The sequence below is a fragment of the Pseudopodoces humilis genome, chromosome 2 (assembly GCF_049639895.1).
Source record: "Pseudopodoces humilis isolate 2021_Gansu_Grassland_sample_001 chromosome 2, ASM4963989v1, whole genome shotgun sequence".
Taxonomy (NCBI): domain Eukaryota; kingdom Metazoa; phylum Chordata; class Aves; order Passeriformes; family Paridae; genus Pseudopodoces; species Pseudopodoces humilis.
Window position 1 is genome coordinate 84,955,783 of NC_142201.1, and position 14,591 is coordinate 84,970,373.

Here is a 14,591-nt window from a genome sequence, read left to right on the forward strand (position 1 = left end):
GAAGCCTTTTCCCCTTGTCTTATCCCTTCACGTCCTTGTCCAAAATCCCCCTCCAGCTCTTGTCCCCTTTAGGTACTGGAAGGGGCTGTAAGGTCTCTCTGGAGCCTTTTCTTCGGAGAACAGCTCTTAGCCTGTCCCCCCCACAGCAGAAGTGCTCCAGCCCTCAGCTATCACCTCAGCACTCCCCTTCGCTCCTCTTTTCCAGACAAGAACGACTTAACTCGGACTCGTGGCACCCAGACCTGAGCGCTGCGGGAGCGCGGCGGTGCCATCGCTTCCCCGGGGCGGTGCCATCGCTTCCCCGGGGCGGTGCCATCGCTTCCCCGGGGCGGTGACATCGTGTCCAGGGCGGAATCGCATCACAGAGCGGCGGGTTCCGCTTCCGGCGGCGCGATGGTGGAGCAGGGAGGCGGCGGCGGCGCCATGAGCTTCCTCAAGCGCTTCCCGCCGCCGGCCGCCGGCGTCCGCCACCAGCAGCCGGACACGGAGGCGCTGCTGGCGGGCCGCAGCCTGGGCGCCGGCACCCTCTACATCGCCGAGAGGTGCGGGGGACACGCGGGGCTGGGACCCCTCGGGGGCTGCCCGGGACGGCTCTGAGGGGCCCGGGATGGCGGTTCGGGTGAAGGGGCCGTGATGTGAGGGAAGCTCTCTGGGGCTCTGGGGCTCTGCGGGGCGTCCCGCTGCTCCTGCTCGTTTTAAACCAGGCAGGAGGAAGCAGCACGGCCGGGGACCCGGCTGGCTGGGGCGTTCAGGGCCGGGCTGGATGGGACTTGGAGCAACCTGGTTCAGTGGGGGACGTCCCTGCCCACTGCAGGGCCTTGGAACGAGATAGCTGTAAGGTTCCTTCCCACTCAAACCGTTCTGTAAAACGCAGCGTGCTGGAGAAATGTGCACTCGCAGCCCTGAAAGCCAGTTGTATCCTGGGCCACAGCATAAGCAGCGTGGCCAGCTGGGCAGGAGAGGAAATTCTGTCCCGCTGCTTTTCTGAGACCCCACCTGGAGTGCTGTATCCAGCTCTGGAGTCCCCAACATAAGAAGGACCTGGAAATCTTGGAGCAAGTCCAGCAGACACCACGAAGTTGATAAGGGGACTGGAGCACCTCTGCTATGAAGACAGACTGAGAAGGTTGGCTGTTCAGCCCGGAGAAGAGAAAGTTGTGTGGAGACCTCATGGCAACCTCCCAGTATCAGAAGGGGCATGCAGGGAAGCCAGAGAGGGGCTCTTTGGCAGGAACTGTAGTGAAAAGACAAGGAGGAATGACTTCAAACTGAAAAAGAGCATTATGTTGGTTATTAGGAGAAAATTCTTTACCATGAGCAGAGTGAGACCCTGGCACAGGTTGCCCAGAGAAGCAGTGGATGTCCCATCCCTTTAAGTGTTCAAGGCCAGGTTGGATGGGCCTCTGAGCAGCCTGGTCTGGTGGGGGGTGTCCCTGCCCAAGGTAGTGGTTTGCAACTGGATGATCTTTCAGGTCTTTTCCAACCCAAACCATTCTATAATAAAACCACAGCAGCTCTTCTCTTTTGACAGGGGACTAGACGGGGCTGTTGGGTTTCTGCTGTTAATAACTACTCTGGTTCTGTGAAGTCTTTCATGTTGCATTAATCACGTGGAGACTGTTCTTACTAGGCAGAAATCAGTCTGGTTATTCTGGAAGATGTTATCTGAGCTCTTCATGGTCTCCTTTCAATTCTCCCTGCATTGTATAGCTCGGAGAGACAGCTTGATGATTAAAACAATGTAATTTTCTTTAACCATGAAAAGTACTCATAAAATATGCTACAATTGAAGAGCATTGTTGGAACAAAAACATAATTTAAAATGTACACTGAGGAGTGAATTGTCTTTTAAAAATCTCAGACTAGGAAACCTTTATGAAATGGCCAATATTGTCAGAGGAGTTTTTGCCCCACCTGAGCTTGTTAGTGCTGTGTTGGAGAGGAATCTCTCTTGAATTTTGTTCAGTTTTATTTAGTTTGGTTACAACTAATAGGACTTCTCTTTGTGGGGTATGTGCTCTGAGGACATGTAATGTTGAGTTTCCTTGTAAGTTGCTTTCAGTAGACTTTTGTGTGAGGGACCTACAGGTCTGCCAGCTTCCTCTCCACGTGTTTCAAGTGCATCATAGAGCTTTCACCAGAGTCACTTGTTGGGATGAACAGAAAACACCAGTGTTTGCAGGAGTGCCATGGGAGAATGGGGCATCCAGGAGCTCAGTGTGGCTCTTGATCCATGTCCTTACTCTCCATCAGCAGCTGTAAATATCGAGGACTGGACAGTTGGGGCTAGGAAATAAATTCTTTGCTCCCACTGCACTGCCTCTTGCTCTCAGCCAGATTTTCCAGGGCAAGGAGTCTTCTGTGACCTTTCCATTGGTTTTGTCCCATCACAAAAGCTTGTGAATGCTGAGTTTTACACATGTTGGAGGTCATGCTTTCTAGCCCTGAGTATTTCTGTTCACTGTGTGACATCACTGATTACAGGCACCCAAATCTAGTTTGAATTTGATTACTGAGTGTCTAGAAAGATGTTGATTGTTCTGATATAGAGGAAGCATCCTGGTGATGATAACCTGTGCTGTCTCTTGCTGTGGTTAGGGATGACAGTGAAAGGGGGGAAAGCAGAGGCTATAGTACAGAAGTTGTGAGTGGAGGAGTACCCATAACCTGTCTCTGCTGATCACACAACAGGCTGTTTTTCTACATCCAGGCTATACCCACATCAGGTCTATAATCCTCTAGAAATTATGCCACTGGCTCGCCTTTCAGTGTACTCTTCATCTTGGAAAACCACATTTAATAGCTCGAGTTACAAATCACACTCTGAAACCTCTTGTTGTCTTTGGAATGATAGCTATCTGCAGGGAGGAGAAAATGGTGAGGCAAGGAGGGAAATTCAGCATTTAGTGCAAATGTGATAAAGCTGTGATGTGTTTAGGGTTCTTAGCTTCACATTCTTTAGGCAAAGGTGTCTTTTACCTCAGCCATCAGTTAATGCTGTTGCAAAGTCCTGTTCGGGCAGGTCCGGGACTGTGTATGCCTGCAGAGCGGGCCAAGTGCCTTGCCCACAAATACTCACTTTTTGGGGTTGGTTTGCTTTTTTGCAGGCTTCAATCAGGTACTGTGGATTCCTCTGTTAGTTTCTACCTTGTCTCTTCTTTTTCTCCTCCCTCATTAGTCGCCTGTCTTGGCTGGAAAACTCTGGGGTTGGCTTCTCCTTGGATTACCCCACCATAAGTTTACATGCCGTCTCCAGGGACCTGAGCACCTACCCAAGGGAGCACTTGTACGTCATGGTGAACGCCAAGTTTGAAGGTGAGGAGTGTTGCTTGTGGCTCACACGCAGTCCTGAGTGACAGGATTTCCTTCTCAGAAGGAGGAAATGTTGATTTTAAGTAATTGCTTGTGTTTTCTATTTTATTTTCCTGAAGGATAGTTATTTTAGAAGCACAGCTTTGCATTTGTTTGGAGTCACTTCTTCACACAGTTCTGCTCCCAGCTTGTGGCTGTGTACACTGAAGCCGCTGAGAATCAGTCCTGTGCTCTCTTACACTGTTTTAAACAATTTACTTCCTCTGCCAGTCTCCCTGTGATTCCATCTTGAGTACATTTTTTTCTTTATTGAATTTATGTTAATGTTGATGCCCCCCTCCAGGCTTGATGAATTCCTGCTGTTTCACAGCCAGGGAACTTTCCATTCATTTTCTCCCACAGCTTGGTTAAATACAAACAAGAAAAGGCAATAGCTCATGTTACCAGGCTTCAATGAATCTTTGTAGATGGTCCACAAAACCCACCTTTTTAACCATTCTTGCTTTGATGCAGAGAAAGCAAGCTTTCTGTTTCATTGTTTGTATGAAGATTGTATTTATATATATAAATAGTTTTCTTCTGGCAGACCTGTTAACATTTTAAGTGTGTCAAAAACTGCCATCGCAATTGAAGATTAAATGAGTGTTAGGTATTGAGCAGGTCTCCTTTTCCCCTTCATGCCTTACTGGTCATCACAGCTAAAGTTAAAATCTGGCATTTAATTTTTATTTTGGTGTATCCAGAAAGTAATGACAAGACTCTGAGGAGGTGGAGATGCTTTTAAGCTATTAGTGTTCTTCATTATTTGTTTCTCTTATGTTACTAACGTTCTCTGACAGTCTATCACTACAAATAATAAGAGGACATTTGCATACGCCTCTTGGTTCCTCATCCTCATTTTCCTTTAACTGTGGTTATTTTGAAGTAAAAAGAGCCTCATCTGAAGATAGATACTGTTGGTAGCTTTTAATTCATTCTGATGATGACGTTTGAAAATATGGATATTCTGTGAAAGCCTTTATCTAGAAATCTTTAATAGACTGACTTTTTAATGGGTATTTTTTGTGGGTCTATTTTTTAGTGTATTAACCCTGCCTACAGTAAATCTTCCACAGCAGGTAGATTTTACTTTCCAAAGTCTAGCCCTGGCCTGCAGTTTTAACTGCTGAATAGCGTTAAACCTTTCCACTTAGTTGGCTTCAGCAGTCTTCATTCTCAGTTGTGCAGGGTACATTGCGTTCTTCCTCTGAAAGTTTTGCATGTGCTCTCTGTGTGTTTGTGCCTTGTGCTCGCCCCTTTTTAGAAAAAGGCACTCAGGGGTTGACTGCATTGCAAACAAAGAGCTGGACTCAGCAGTAACAAGCTGTGCCTGCGGGTGTCAGTTGGAAAAGAACTGGATAGCTTCCTTGCACACTTCATTTTTGGGGCAGCTGGCTGGCAGCTTCTTGGCATCTTTGTATTCTTGGTGGTGCCAGTTTTGTGTGTGATAAAAACGACTCTCAGTGGAACAGCCTCTTCTCCTGTAGAAAATAATTGTGCACTTTTGAGGCTGTCAGTGCAGCGTCCCCAGCCCTGAAGTGAAGAACTGCAGCCTTTTTTGTGGGGTTTTATTCACAGAAAGTGAAACACCACACTGATGCTTATTTATTCATGTAGAAGGTATATGGAAGTAAGGGAGCACTGCAGCTGTCACTGGTTCTGGGTGCACTTGTGACATCTTGCTGGCTGACTAGGAATGTTGGAAATGAAGCAGAGATCCTCTGCACATGTCAGAGGCCCCTGTGAGGGGCCACACTGGAAGCTAGCTGATTTTGTGACAATAACATTAAGGATCCATAAATAATCTATGTGATTTAAAAAATTATAACAACTGTGAATTGGGGGGTTTTGAGCACTGTTGTTTCTAATAAGAATCTGGAAATTTTCCCGAAAGACTTGAATACATTGTGTTACCAGTACAGAAATCTTTACTCCTTAAGTTATAAACAGAATTTTCATATGTGTTGCAAGTGTTGTTGAGGTGCTGTGAGAGGGCCTTATATATCCATGTGGGCCTTGGAGTCTCATGGGGTTTTTGGGAGAATGGAGTGGAGGTTTTGTGCCTCTCTTAGGTTGTTTCTGATTTGACTATGTGTGTGTTCGTGACAGAATAAACAAATGTGACTTTTTTTTTTATTATTACAAAACAAAGATGTTTCTTTCTAATTCTTTCAACTTTTTAAAGAGGACACAAAAGAGGCTCCCATGACTGAAGGGGAGGAGGATGACAGTGATGATGATGACGTTGAACCAATTGCAGAATTCAGATTTGTACCTAGCGACAAATCAGCCTGTAAGTGCAAATTGGAATTGTGTTATACTTCAAAGTCCTGGCTACATGTGGAAGACACTTGGGTGTAGAGATGTAAATACCATGATCCTTCAGTGTCCTTCTCTAGTGACTTGATTCCTGTGTGCTGGAAAGAACAAAGCAAATTGTTTTATCTGGCTTGAAAATGGACTCTTTCAAGCAGCTGCTTCTCAAGGAAAATTCCAATGCTTTAAAACAGAAACTGTTCAGTATTTATGAGATTATCCACACAACGTGGATTATCTCACTTATATACATTTACAGAGAATATGTATGGGAAATGTCTTTTTAATTAGAAATTCAGTGATGTTTGAGTCAGTGACAATTTCATTAAGAAACATGCTAATGCCCTGACACTACCACTGGAAGGCTGTCATATGCTGTCCGGTGTGGAGCTTACAGTTGGATTCAAGTTTTAGAATCTGAGGGATAGAGATGCTGCAAGGATTTCTGCAGTAGGTAATCACAGACAGAATTGTCCAGAGATAAACCTTTATCATCAATGAAATAATGCAGAAGTGCTGGTAAGAGGCACCAGGCTGGATCTTTGAAACCTGATTTGTTTCTTACATGGCTTCTGGCTTGCTGGATGGTGTTTTCAAACACAAATTCAGTTGTGGTTCTGCTACAGGAATATTCTCACTTACTCTGATCACTCGGAGTGGGGTTTCTTGCCTGCTGCTTTGAGGTGCTGGTGGAGGTTTGTGATTACTTGTGTTCTTGCAGTGGAAGCCATGTTCTCAGCAATGTGTGAGTGCCAGGCCCTGCACCCAGACCCAGACGATGAGGACTCAGACAACGATTATGAAGGGGACGAGTACGATGTTGAGGCCCGCGGTTGGTAACAGTTGCTTCTTTTGAAATACCTGCCAGCACTTGGATACCTGGTATCTGTCATAATTGTTTGTTACTCATCTTGCCTAAACACCCCTTTTGTCACAGGCACAGTATAGAAATTCATAAATCTGCAGAAAACCTGTAGTTTAGCTGTTTCAAATGACAGTAATTCAGCAAAAGCATTGTTCTTGTTCTCCAAAGCCCACAGACACAAAAAACAGCCTTTCCTGTTCCCAGTGTCTGTCCTAGCCCAGGTTCAGTGCCTGTGCTGCTGTGTGGTCAGTTCATATTGCTGAGTGTATTCTGTACCTGATGTAAGCAGCCTCAGACAGTCAATCTGAGCATAAATTGCTCAGCTGCTGCCCTATTCCTCCTATTTCTGGCTCCTAAACTTCGGTCTGGTGAAGATGAACTTGTCTTTGCAGAGCTAGAACAAGGTGACATCCCGAGCTTTTACACATACGAAGAGGGATTGTCGCATTTAACCGCAGAAGGCCAGGCCACGCTGGAGAGGTTAGAAGGCATGTTAGCCCAGTCTGTCAGCACCCAGTACAACATGGCTGGAGTGAGAACAGAGGACTCCATAAGGGAATTTGAAGGTAAGACATGCTTTTGTTTTACTAAAGAATATGTCTTCATCAATGACACAGCCAGTGGGATTGAGTGCACCCTCAGCAAATTTGCAAATGATACCAAGCTCAGGGGTGCAGTTAACACTCCAGAAGGATGGGATGCCATCCAGAGGATCCTGGACAAACCTGAGGAGTGGGTCCATGGGAACCTCATGAGGTTCAACAAAGCCAAGTGCAAAGTGTTGCACCTGGATTGGGGCAGCCCCCAGTATCAACACAGGCTGGGAGATGAGGGGATTAAGAGCAGCCCTGCCAAAAAGGATGTGGGGGTGCTGGTGGATGAAAAGTTGGACATAACCTGGCAATGTGCACTCACAGCCCAGAACACTAGACATGTCTTAGGCTGTGCCCAAAGCAACGTGGCCAGCAAGGCAAGAGAGGGCAATCTGCCCCTCTGCTCCACTCTGGTGAGACCCCACCTGGAGTGCTGCATCCAGCTCTGGGTCCTCAGCATAATAGGATGTGAACCTAATGGAGTGAGTCCAGAGGAGGTCATAAAGATGATCAGGAGTCTGGAGCACCTCTGCTATGGAAACAGGCTGAGACAGTTGGGGTGTTCAGCCTAGAAAAGAGAAGGTTCTGGGGAGACCTTACTGAGGCCTTTCAGTACTTAAAGATGGAGATACTTTTTTTTGTAAGGCCACTTACTATAGGACAAGGGGGAATGGCTTCAAACCAAAGGAGGGGAGATTCAGATGATAAAAGGAGAGTTTTTTACGATGGGGGTGGTTAGCCACTTGCCCAGAGAAGCTGTGGATGCCCCAGCCCTGGAAGTGTTCAAGACCAGGCTGAATGAGGCTTTAAGCAACTTTGTCTAGTGGGAGGTGTCCCTGCCCATGGCTGCAACGTCCCTTCCAACCCAAACCGTTCTGTGGTTCTATGATATGAAAGTGGTGATTCTCTAATTTGGCTAATCCGTAAAGCAGGACTGAGCAAGTGCGATGCCATGGGTGATACCTCCCTGCAGAAGGTGAGGGATCACCCACATGCCTATGGGCACCCTGTTGCCTGCTGTGTATTGAGGTCTGTTCTGTTAAAGAGTGAGAACTTCAGTGTTCAGAGCACTTGATTCTTCTTGGTATGCTTTCCTGTAAGAGTGGTGAAGTTGATTTAGGACTAAAAAAAAACTAAACTTGTCAGTCTACACTAGGGTTAGAAAGCAGTTTCTACTCTAAATGAGTTGCAGTTTTTATTTGGGTTTTGGTTTTGTTTTTTTCCCTAATACCCTAAATTATAAGCCAACAATTATCTTAACAGAGTTAAGGGTGAATTCTGAATCATTCAAACACACTTAAACAGATTTATTAAAAAAGATATATTTTCTATGAAGTATGCTGTCTCTTAATTCTATTGATCATGTGTATTTAAGGAGTAAAATTTCTTTTTTGTTGACCTGACTTTGCAGACACTGTATTTTCTGTGCACTGTTTTCATTAGAGCAATACATTATCTGGGAGAAGAGCAGGGAAGTAGTTCAGTAGCATTGCTTCTTTTTTACATGTAAGTTGCAGTGCTTTTTATATGCCCTCCTATTTTTGAAAGATGGAAAATGATGCAGCAGTTGTGGATTTCTAGAAAATAATAACTAATTTGTTCTCATCTGCAGGGAGAGGTTTTTAATCTTGTTTTGTCAGTTGTTTTCATGGTTCTCTTTGTTCTGCAATTTTGAATAAATTTATGTAAAGAGAACCATAGGTGATAGGCTCCTGTTTCAGCAGTGCTCTTTGAAAATTTAGTCAGGTTTCTGAATCCCAAAATTCCAGAAATGAATATAAATTGGACACCAAGTATGCCACGTGTTTCAGAGTAATTTCCTTCAGTTTTGTTTACTTTCCTAATCTTATTTGCTACAGTATTGCTGCTTGGCTTTCTGCAATTATAAGTATCCCCAGGGTTCAGTTTCAGAGTTACTTTATTTTTTGACATTGTAGCATAGGGCAATCTTTTCAATGATTGTTTCAGAACAGGATATAGCCTCTTTCTGCTAAAGTTATTCAAAGGAATCATGATATTTGTTACACCTAAACTTTATTTAAAACATGGAATAGTTAAAATCCAGTGTTTAAGTCCCTTAATAAGACTGGGTGAGAGGAGGTTGTAGGAAGCGGTGACATCTTTAAATGGCTGGCCAACAGTGCTGGAGCAAACACAGAAACTTGTGAGCTCATCGGTGTTTCCTTAGGCTGCTTTCAGAAGTTCAGTGAAGGGGTTTTCTGTCCTGGCCACCTCTTGTCAGCAGAGGGCACCCGCTCTCTTTCCCGTGAAAACATCCCTCATCCGCTTGTTTACGGAGCACTGGCTGTTTTTTTCAGATGGGATGGAGGTGGACGTAGCACCGGTAGTTGCTGGACAGTTTGAAGATGCCGAAGTCGATCATTGAGGAGGACAGGAGTTGCTGTAAGTTCTTCTGATTTCTCACATCAATGTTTTTCAGTCCTGCAGAGCCTTCCCTCTCTGTAATTTGGGTAATGTTTGTGATCCTACCGGAAGTGTCTCATGATATCAGGATGATGGTGATATAGAAGAAGGAAAAGGGAGCTGGAGTTATCACAAATGTAGAAAGATGTTTAGTGATCTGTGCCAAAATGCCTATTGGCATAAGCTGTTACCCTGCAGAGGCAACCTGCATGGATGTGCGTGTCTGGAAGACAGGCCAACCTTTTAGTTGATTTAAGAATTGTCTGATCTCAAAGGCTCTTAGATGCTGATCTATGAATGCTGGAGGCATCCCTGGGAAGTTCCTGTCTTTAGTGTCTGTTGTTTTGCCTGTAGTGTGTAGGATTTCCCAGGCTGTTCAAGGGGGCAGGATCTTCATAGCACTGCAAGTCCAGCTCTTCCTTTATTATAAGCAGAGCAGGAGCAGTTCCTGGTAAAGTTAAAGAGCTATCTGGATGGGATTGCTGTCAGGAGTGAACAACTTGGAGACAACACCCTGCTCAGGTGGTTATGCTAGAGTGATCCCTTGTCTTCCATCACCTGTTTTTCTCCTCTTAGTAGCATTACAAGATGTGCCAGTGTTTCCTTGGTGGCGCTGGGAAGGAGAGGAAGAGCAGCTTTTTCTGGGAGTGTCTGTAGAGATGCACAGACACAGTGGGATTGTGATGCCACCCTGGCTTCAGCTCACTAGTGCTCAGTCTGTACATGCTGCCAAGTGGTGTTGTGTTGTCCCAGTTCTTCTGTCTGTCTCAGACAGGAGACTGACAGCTCTTACCTTAAAGTGAGTGTCCAGCTATCCCACTTGAAATGCCAGAGAGAGCAGCTGTGGAGCAGACAGCCAAAAGCTCAGGGGAGGAAGGAGGAAAGGGACACAAAAAGGAGTGTGACCCACTGAAAGAAAAGTGTGAAAGTAGTTGATATGGGATTACAGTGTCACAAAGAAAGAGTCTGCAGTCCCCAAGGAGGGCAGTTGTGTAGGGGTGCTGCACAGCTGCATTCCTCCTCTGTTGCTTATTTTTCTTTGCTGCTGCAGTTCTGAAAGTCTCCGAGTAGCCTTGTGTTCTCTTACTGACCTCCACCACTGCCACTGCTCCTGAACTGGTATTTATTGTCTAGTGCAAGAGCTCAAACTTCTGTAGTAGCATTTCTACCCTGGGAAGGACTTTGAAGAACAGGGAAGAGTTCTCAAAAAAAAATCTGTATACTGGTCATCCTGCTATTGGATGGTCTTCCAGTTTGGTAAAGGACACACGTAAAAATCAGAGAAAAGCCTTTAGCTGTAGATCGGGTGCCTCTTAGTAAGCGAATGGAAATTTAGGCTCTGATGACTCCATCTCCAAGATTACTTCAGTCGATGGATTACTGAAAAAGAAAAATCACGCTGTTGAAAAATACAAATTTGACTGCTTTATCTATTATCCTGGTTAAAATTTAACTGTTTAAGGAGAGTTAGTAGTTGATAGCAGATCCCTAAGAATCCTGAAAGTGCTTGTGGAAGTGTTGTAGACTGTTCTTCTAGAAAAGGACAAATACACCCAGTAAGAAGTAGTGTTGGTTAGTGGAATTATTGCTCTGCCTGCTGTGGTACAGCATATGGCTGTGGGAGGTGAATGCTGTGAGAGGTGACTGGAGATTTTCTCCTCTGCTTCTGCGTGTGCTGATCACAGCTGCGGGGCTGATCCCTGTCAGAGCAGATCAAGCGACCTGCACGTGCTGTGTCAGGTGCTGCAGTGACATCACTCCAGGTAGCAGTTTGCGATGGCCCTTTTTACAGTAACCCCCAGCCTGAGTGTGTGCATGTAATTTATGGAAGTTTAGGAATCTAGTCTCTAAGGCAGCAATAAAGAACTGAAGGTAGAAAGTGACAAGGATAGCTCTTGGAGGTCTGTGCTAATCGCCCTGCTCAGAGGATGGCTTGGCTCTACACTCAAGTATGTAGGGGTAGAAAAGGAGCATGTTGTGATCTTGTGGGTACTCCATGGAGCAGCTTGGCCCTTTTAACCTCCTGAACTGCAAAACGATCTACAGGAATATCTTGTTGGTGATCCCTTAGAGAGCAGTGTGCTGCCTTGCCTCCCAAACAATGCCTTTGTGTGATGCTCCTGTTGCATGCCACCCAAATGAGATGTGACAGTCTCCTGCTGAAGCTCCTGGAAGACTTGCTGGCAGTTGGTGCAGGACATTTCCAGTGTTGCTGCAATAAGTGGTGTTTTGTCTGTGGCATCACGAGGCTGCAGCAATTGTTCTTAGGCAACTGGTGTGTCTGCATGTGAGTGCAGCAGGGTCTGCCAGGGCACCCTGGTGCCTGCTGTGAGCACATTCTGTCCTGAGCTGACCTGAGTTAGAGCTGCTGCCAAAGGCAAAGATGCTCAGCTCTTCTGAAAATTCATGGGCTTGTAGTAAAGTGTGGTCCTCTGACTGCAACAAACAGATAGCTACTACTCTGTGATGCTTAATAACCTTTTATTTTAATGCCAATTATGTAAACTTGGGTGTCTTGTGTCTTTCAGATTCCTCTTGTGGCACTTGCAGAATAAGCTGTAAAACCGAAGGCATTGCAGTGACTATCGGGAGTTAACCTTTCTTTTAATGACCTAAGTTTAGACATCTAGGTCTGTAAATGCTTGTAGAGATGTTTAAAACAGGGTTTGACATTTGTGACCACTATGGGGTTATTTAAAAAAACAAAATAAACAAAAACAATAAAACCTCTTGCATCTAACACTTGAATGGGGCTAATCAGGGGTCATTTCATAGAATCACAGAATGATTTGGGTTGGAACAGACCTTAAAGATCATCTGGTTCCAACCCCACCTGCCATGTGTCATGGACGCCATTGAGTAGATCTGGTTGGTCAAGACCCCATCCTAACCTGGCTGTGAACACTTCCAGGGATGGGGCAGCCACAGTCTCTCTGACCAAACTCTCTGGCCTTTTAAAGAAGTCTTTGTAGGAATTCTTGGACTTCAGAAAAAAAAACTGTAAGTAGAACAGAATTTTGGACTGTCCTAGAATTTTCCATATTTTTTTACCTGTCATTGACTCTGGAGTAGAAATGGGAATAGAAATGTTACGACTGAAAGGAAATAGGGTTGGCCAAGGATTAAAGGAAAAGCTAAATTAAAACCCCCTCAAGTAACTGGCTTTATCATTTCAGTGCTATGCCTTTCATTTCTCTGAGAGCTGAGCTTGGGTGGTAGAGGAGATGGAATAAAGGCTGTAAGGTCCAGACAAAAAGAACTGTTTTGTGTCTTTGTATTAAATGTTAACTTGTTAAATAAACTAAGATTTTTGTATCTCACTACCAGCTCACTGTTGCAGTTCTCCCTCCTTTACTTCAGCAAGCAGCTTGAGCCCTTGAGTTTCAGAACTTCCTTCTGTAAAAAAAAAATCTTCAGTGAAGCCAAAGACATTTTCATCATTGACGTGGATGTGAGGATAAAAGGGCAGAGCATTTGCAGAGTATGCCTATGACAGAGTTAGTCAGACACATCCCAAATTTAGGAACCCAGCTTTAGATTGGCAAGATGTTGGTCCTGCTGGAGCTTTTCCTGTTTTATCTCTCTGTGGGGTGGTGATTTTGCCACTGGGAAATACCAGCAAATTCAGGTTGCTCCTCTCTTCTTCCAGTATTGAAATGAAAGTCTGGACCAAACTTCCTCCATTCTCTTTCACTTTGAAGTTGAACTGTGATTTTTTTTTGGGGTGGAGGGGAGGGTGAGGTATTGCTATGTTGGTATATGAACAGTTTACTGGCTCTGCTTACACTTTAGGATGTGATTTGGTTCCAAGGTACGTGACAATTATAACCACTCTGCTGAATATTCGTTAGGAATGCCAGTCAAATTAGGGATGTCTTAACAGTGCTGTGAACCATGACAGCTGAATAAATGAGGTAGTCAGCATGTTATGCAACAAGACATTCTACAGGAATGTCTTTACCAGCCCCTTTGTATACATACAAACTGTTCATGTGAGTGTGTGCATGTTTTTGTTAGGGATTCAGAGTTACAAAGGAGGATACAGAGTTGATGTTTGATACAGAGCACTGGCGTTTGGAGAATCTTGGCATCCTGAGATTTTGGGACAGGTAAAACTCTTAATTGGAACAAAAATTGAGCCAAAAGGCTCATTGAATTCTAGGTCAACATTCACTGTTGAAGCAGACTGGTTCACTAAGGTGTGTGTAAATCCGAGTTGGAGTGGTGTTTCTGTTGTTTTGCACGTTAAATGGCAGCCCGTTACATACCCTGGCAGATGGGCAAGGTTAACTCCAGGGCAGCTGGGCTGTTCACAGCTCCTCACTACATCCAGAAGGAGAATTTGTGTTGTAGTAATGTGGAGATCCAGGAGCAGACATTTTGTAATGCTTCCAGTCAAATCAATGGAGCAAGGCTGATTTAGGTGAGGTGTAAACAAACCTGCATGAATGCTGAAGGTAGCATTGAGAAGTGTCTAGTGGATTGACAAGTTTTATTTTCAATAAAACTTTTGTATTTAGTCTGTGTGTTTGTGTTCTGGACTTCATAAGCATTCGTTACCTCAAATGTAAAATACTCATTTTTGCCTGCACTACCAAAACCAGTTAAATTCTTCAGTTCCTAGCTTAAGTTTATTTTTCATTATTTCTGCTACTTTTGTTTTTATTTTCTTTTGTTTTGCATTAATTTAGTCAATTTAAGGCTTGTCTAATTCCTAGAATTTTTTTAAAAAAACGTGCATTCCAGTACCTATAAATACAGCAACTACTTGTTAATCACCCAGATTTGTACCAATTTCTTTTAAACTATATTTTGTGCCAAAATAAACAAGCCAGACATGGAGAAGTCAGATCTGATCTGACCTCTTCACTTTATGGACTTCGGTTTTGCAGGCCATCAAAAATGGATGTAGATGGATGTGGAAGCAGGGCCTCTAACAAATCTTGCTTGCCTCTAGGTTTGTATATCTGCTTTCTCTTTTCTTTGTCTATTTTTATGCTCTTTAAGGTTTATTTTTGAGACCTCTATCCTGTGGGCTCCAT

At 44.4% G+C, this 14,591-nt stretch overlaps 1 protein-coding gene across 1 annotated transcript; it reads left to right on the forward strand.

Moving 5' to 3' along the window:
* The first annotated feature begins 392 nt into the window (after positions 1-392).
* On the forward strand, positions 393-12,869 carry CLNS1A (chloride nucleotide-sensitive channel 1A). The gene is made up of 7 exons (XM_005530998.2): positions 393-542; positions 3,179-3,315; positions 5,537-5,644; positions 6,389-6,499; positions 6,925-7,098; positions 9,444-9,528; positions 12,078-12,869. The coding sequence occupies exons 1-6, from the start codon at positions 394-396 to the stop codon at positions 9,509-9,511; spliced, it is 747 nt and encodes a 248-aa protein (XP_005531055.1). The 5' UTR covers position 393; the 3' UTR covers positions 9,512-9,528; positions 12,078-12,869.
* Positions 12,870-14,591: the final 1,722 nt, after the last annotated feature.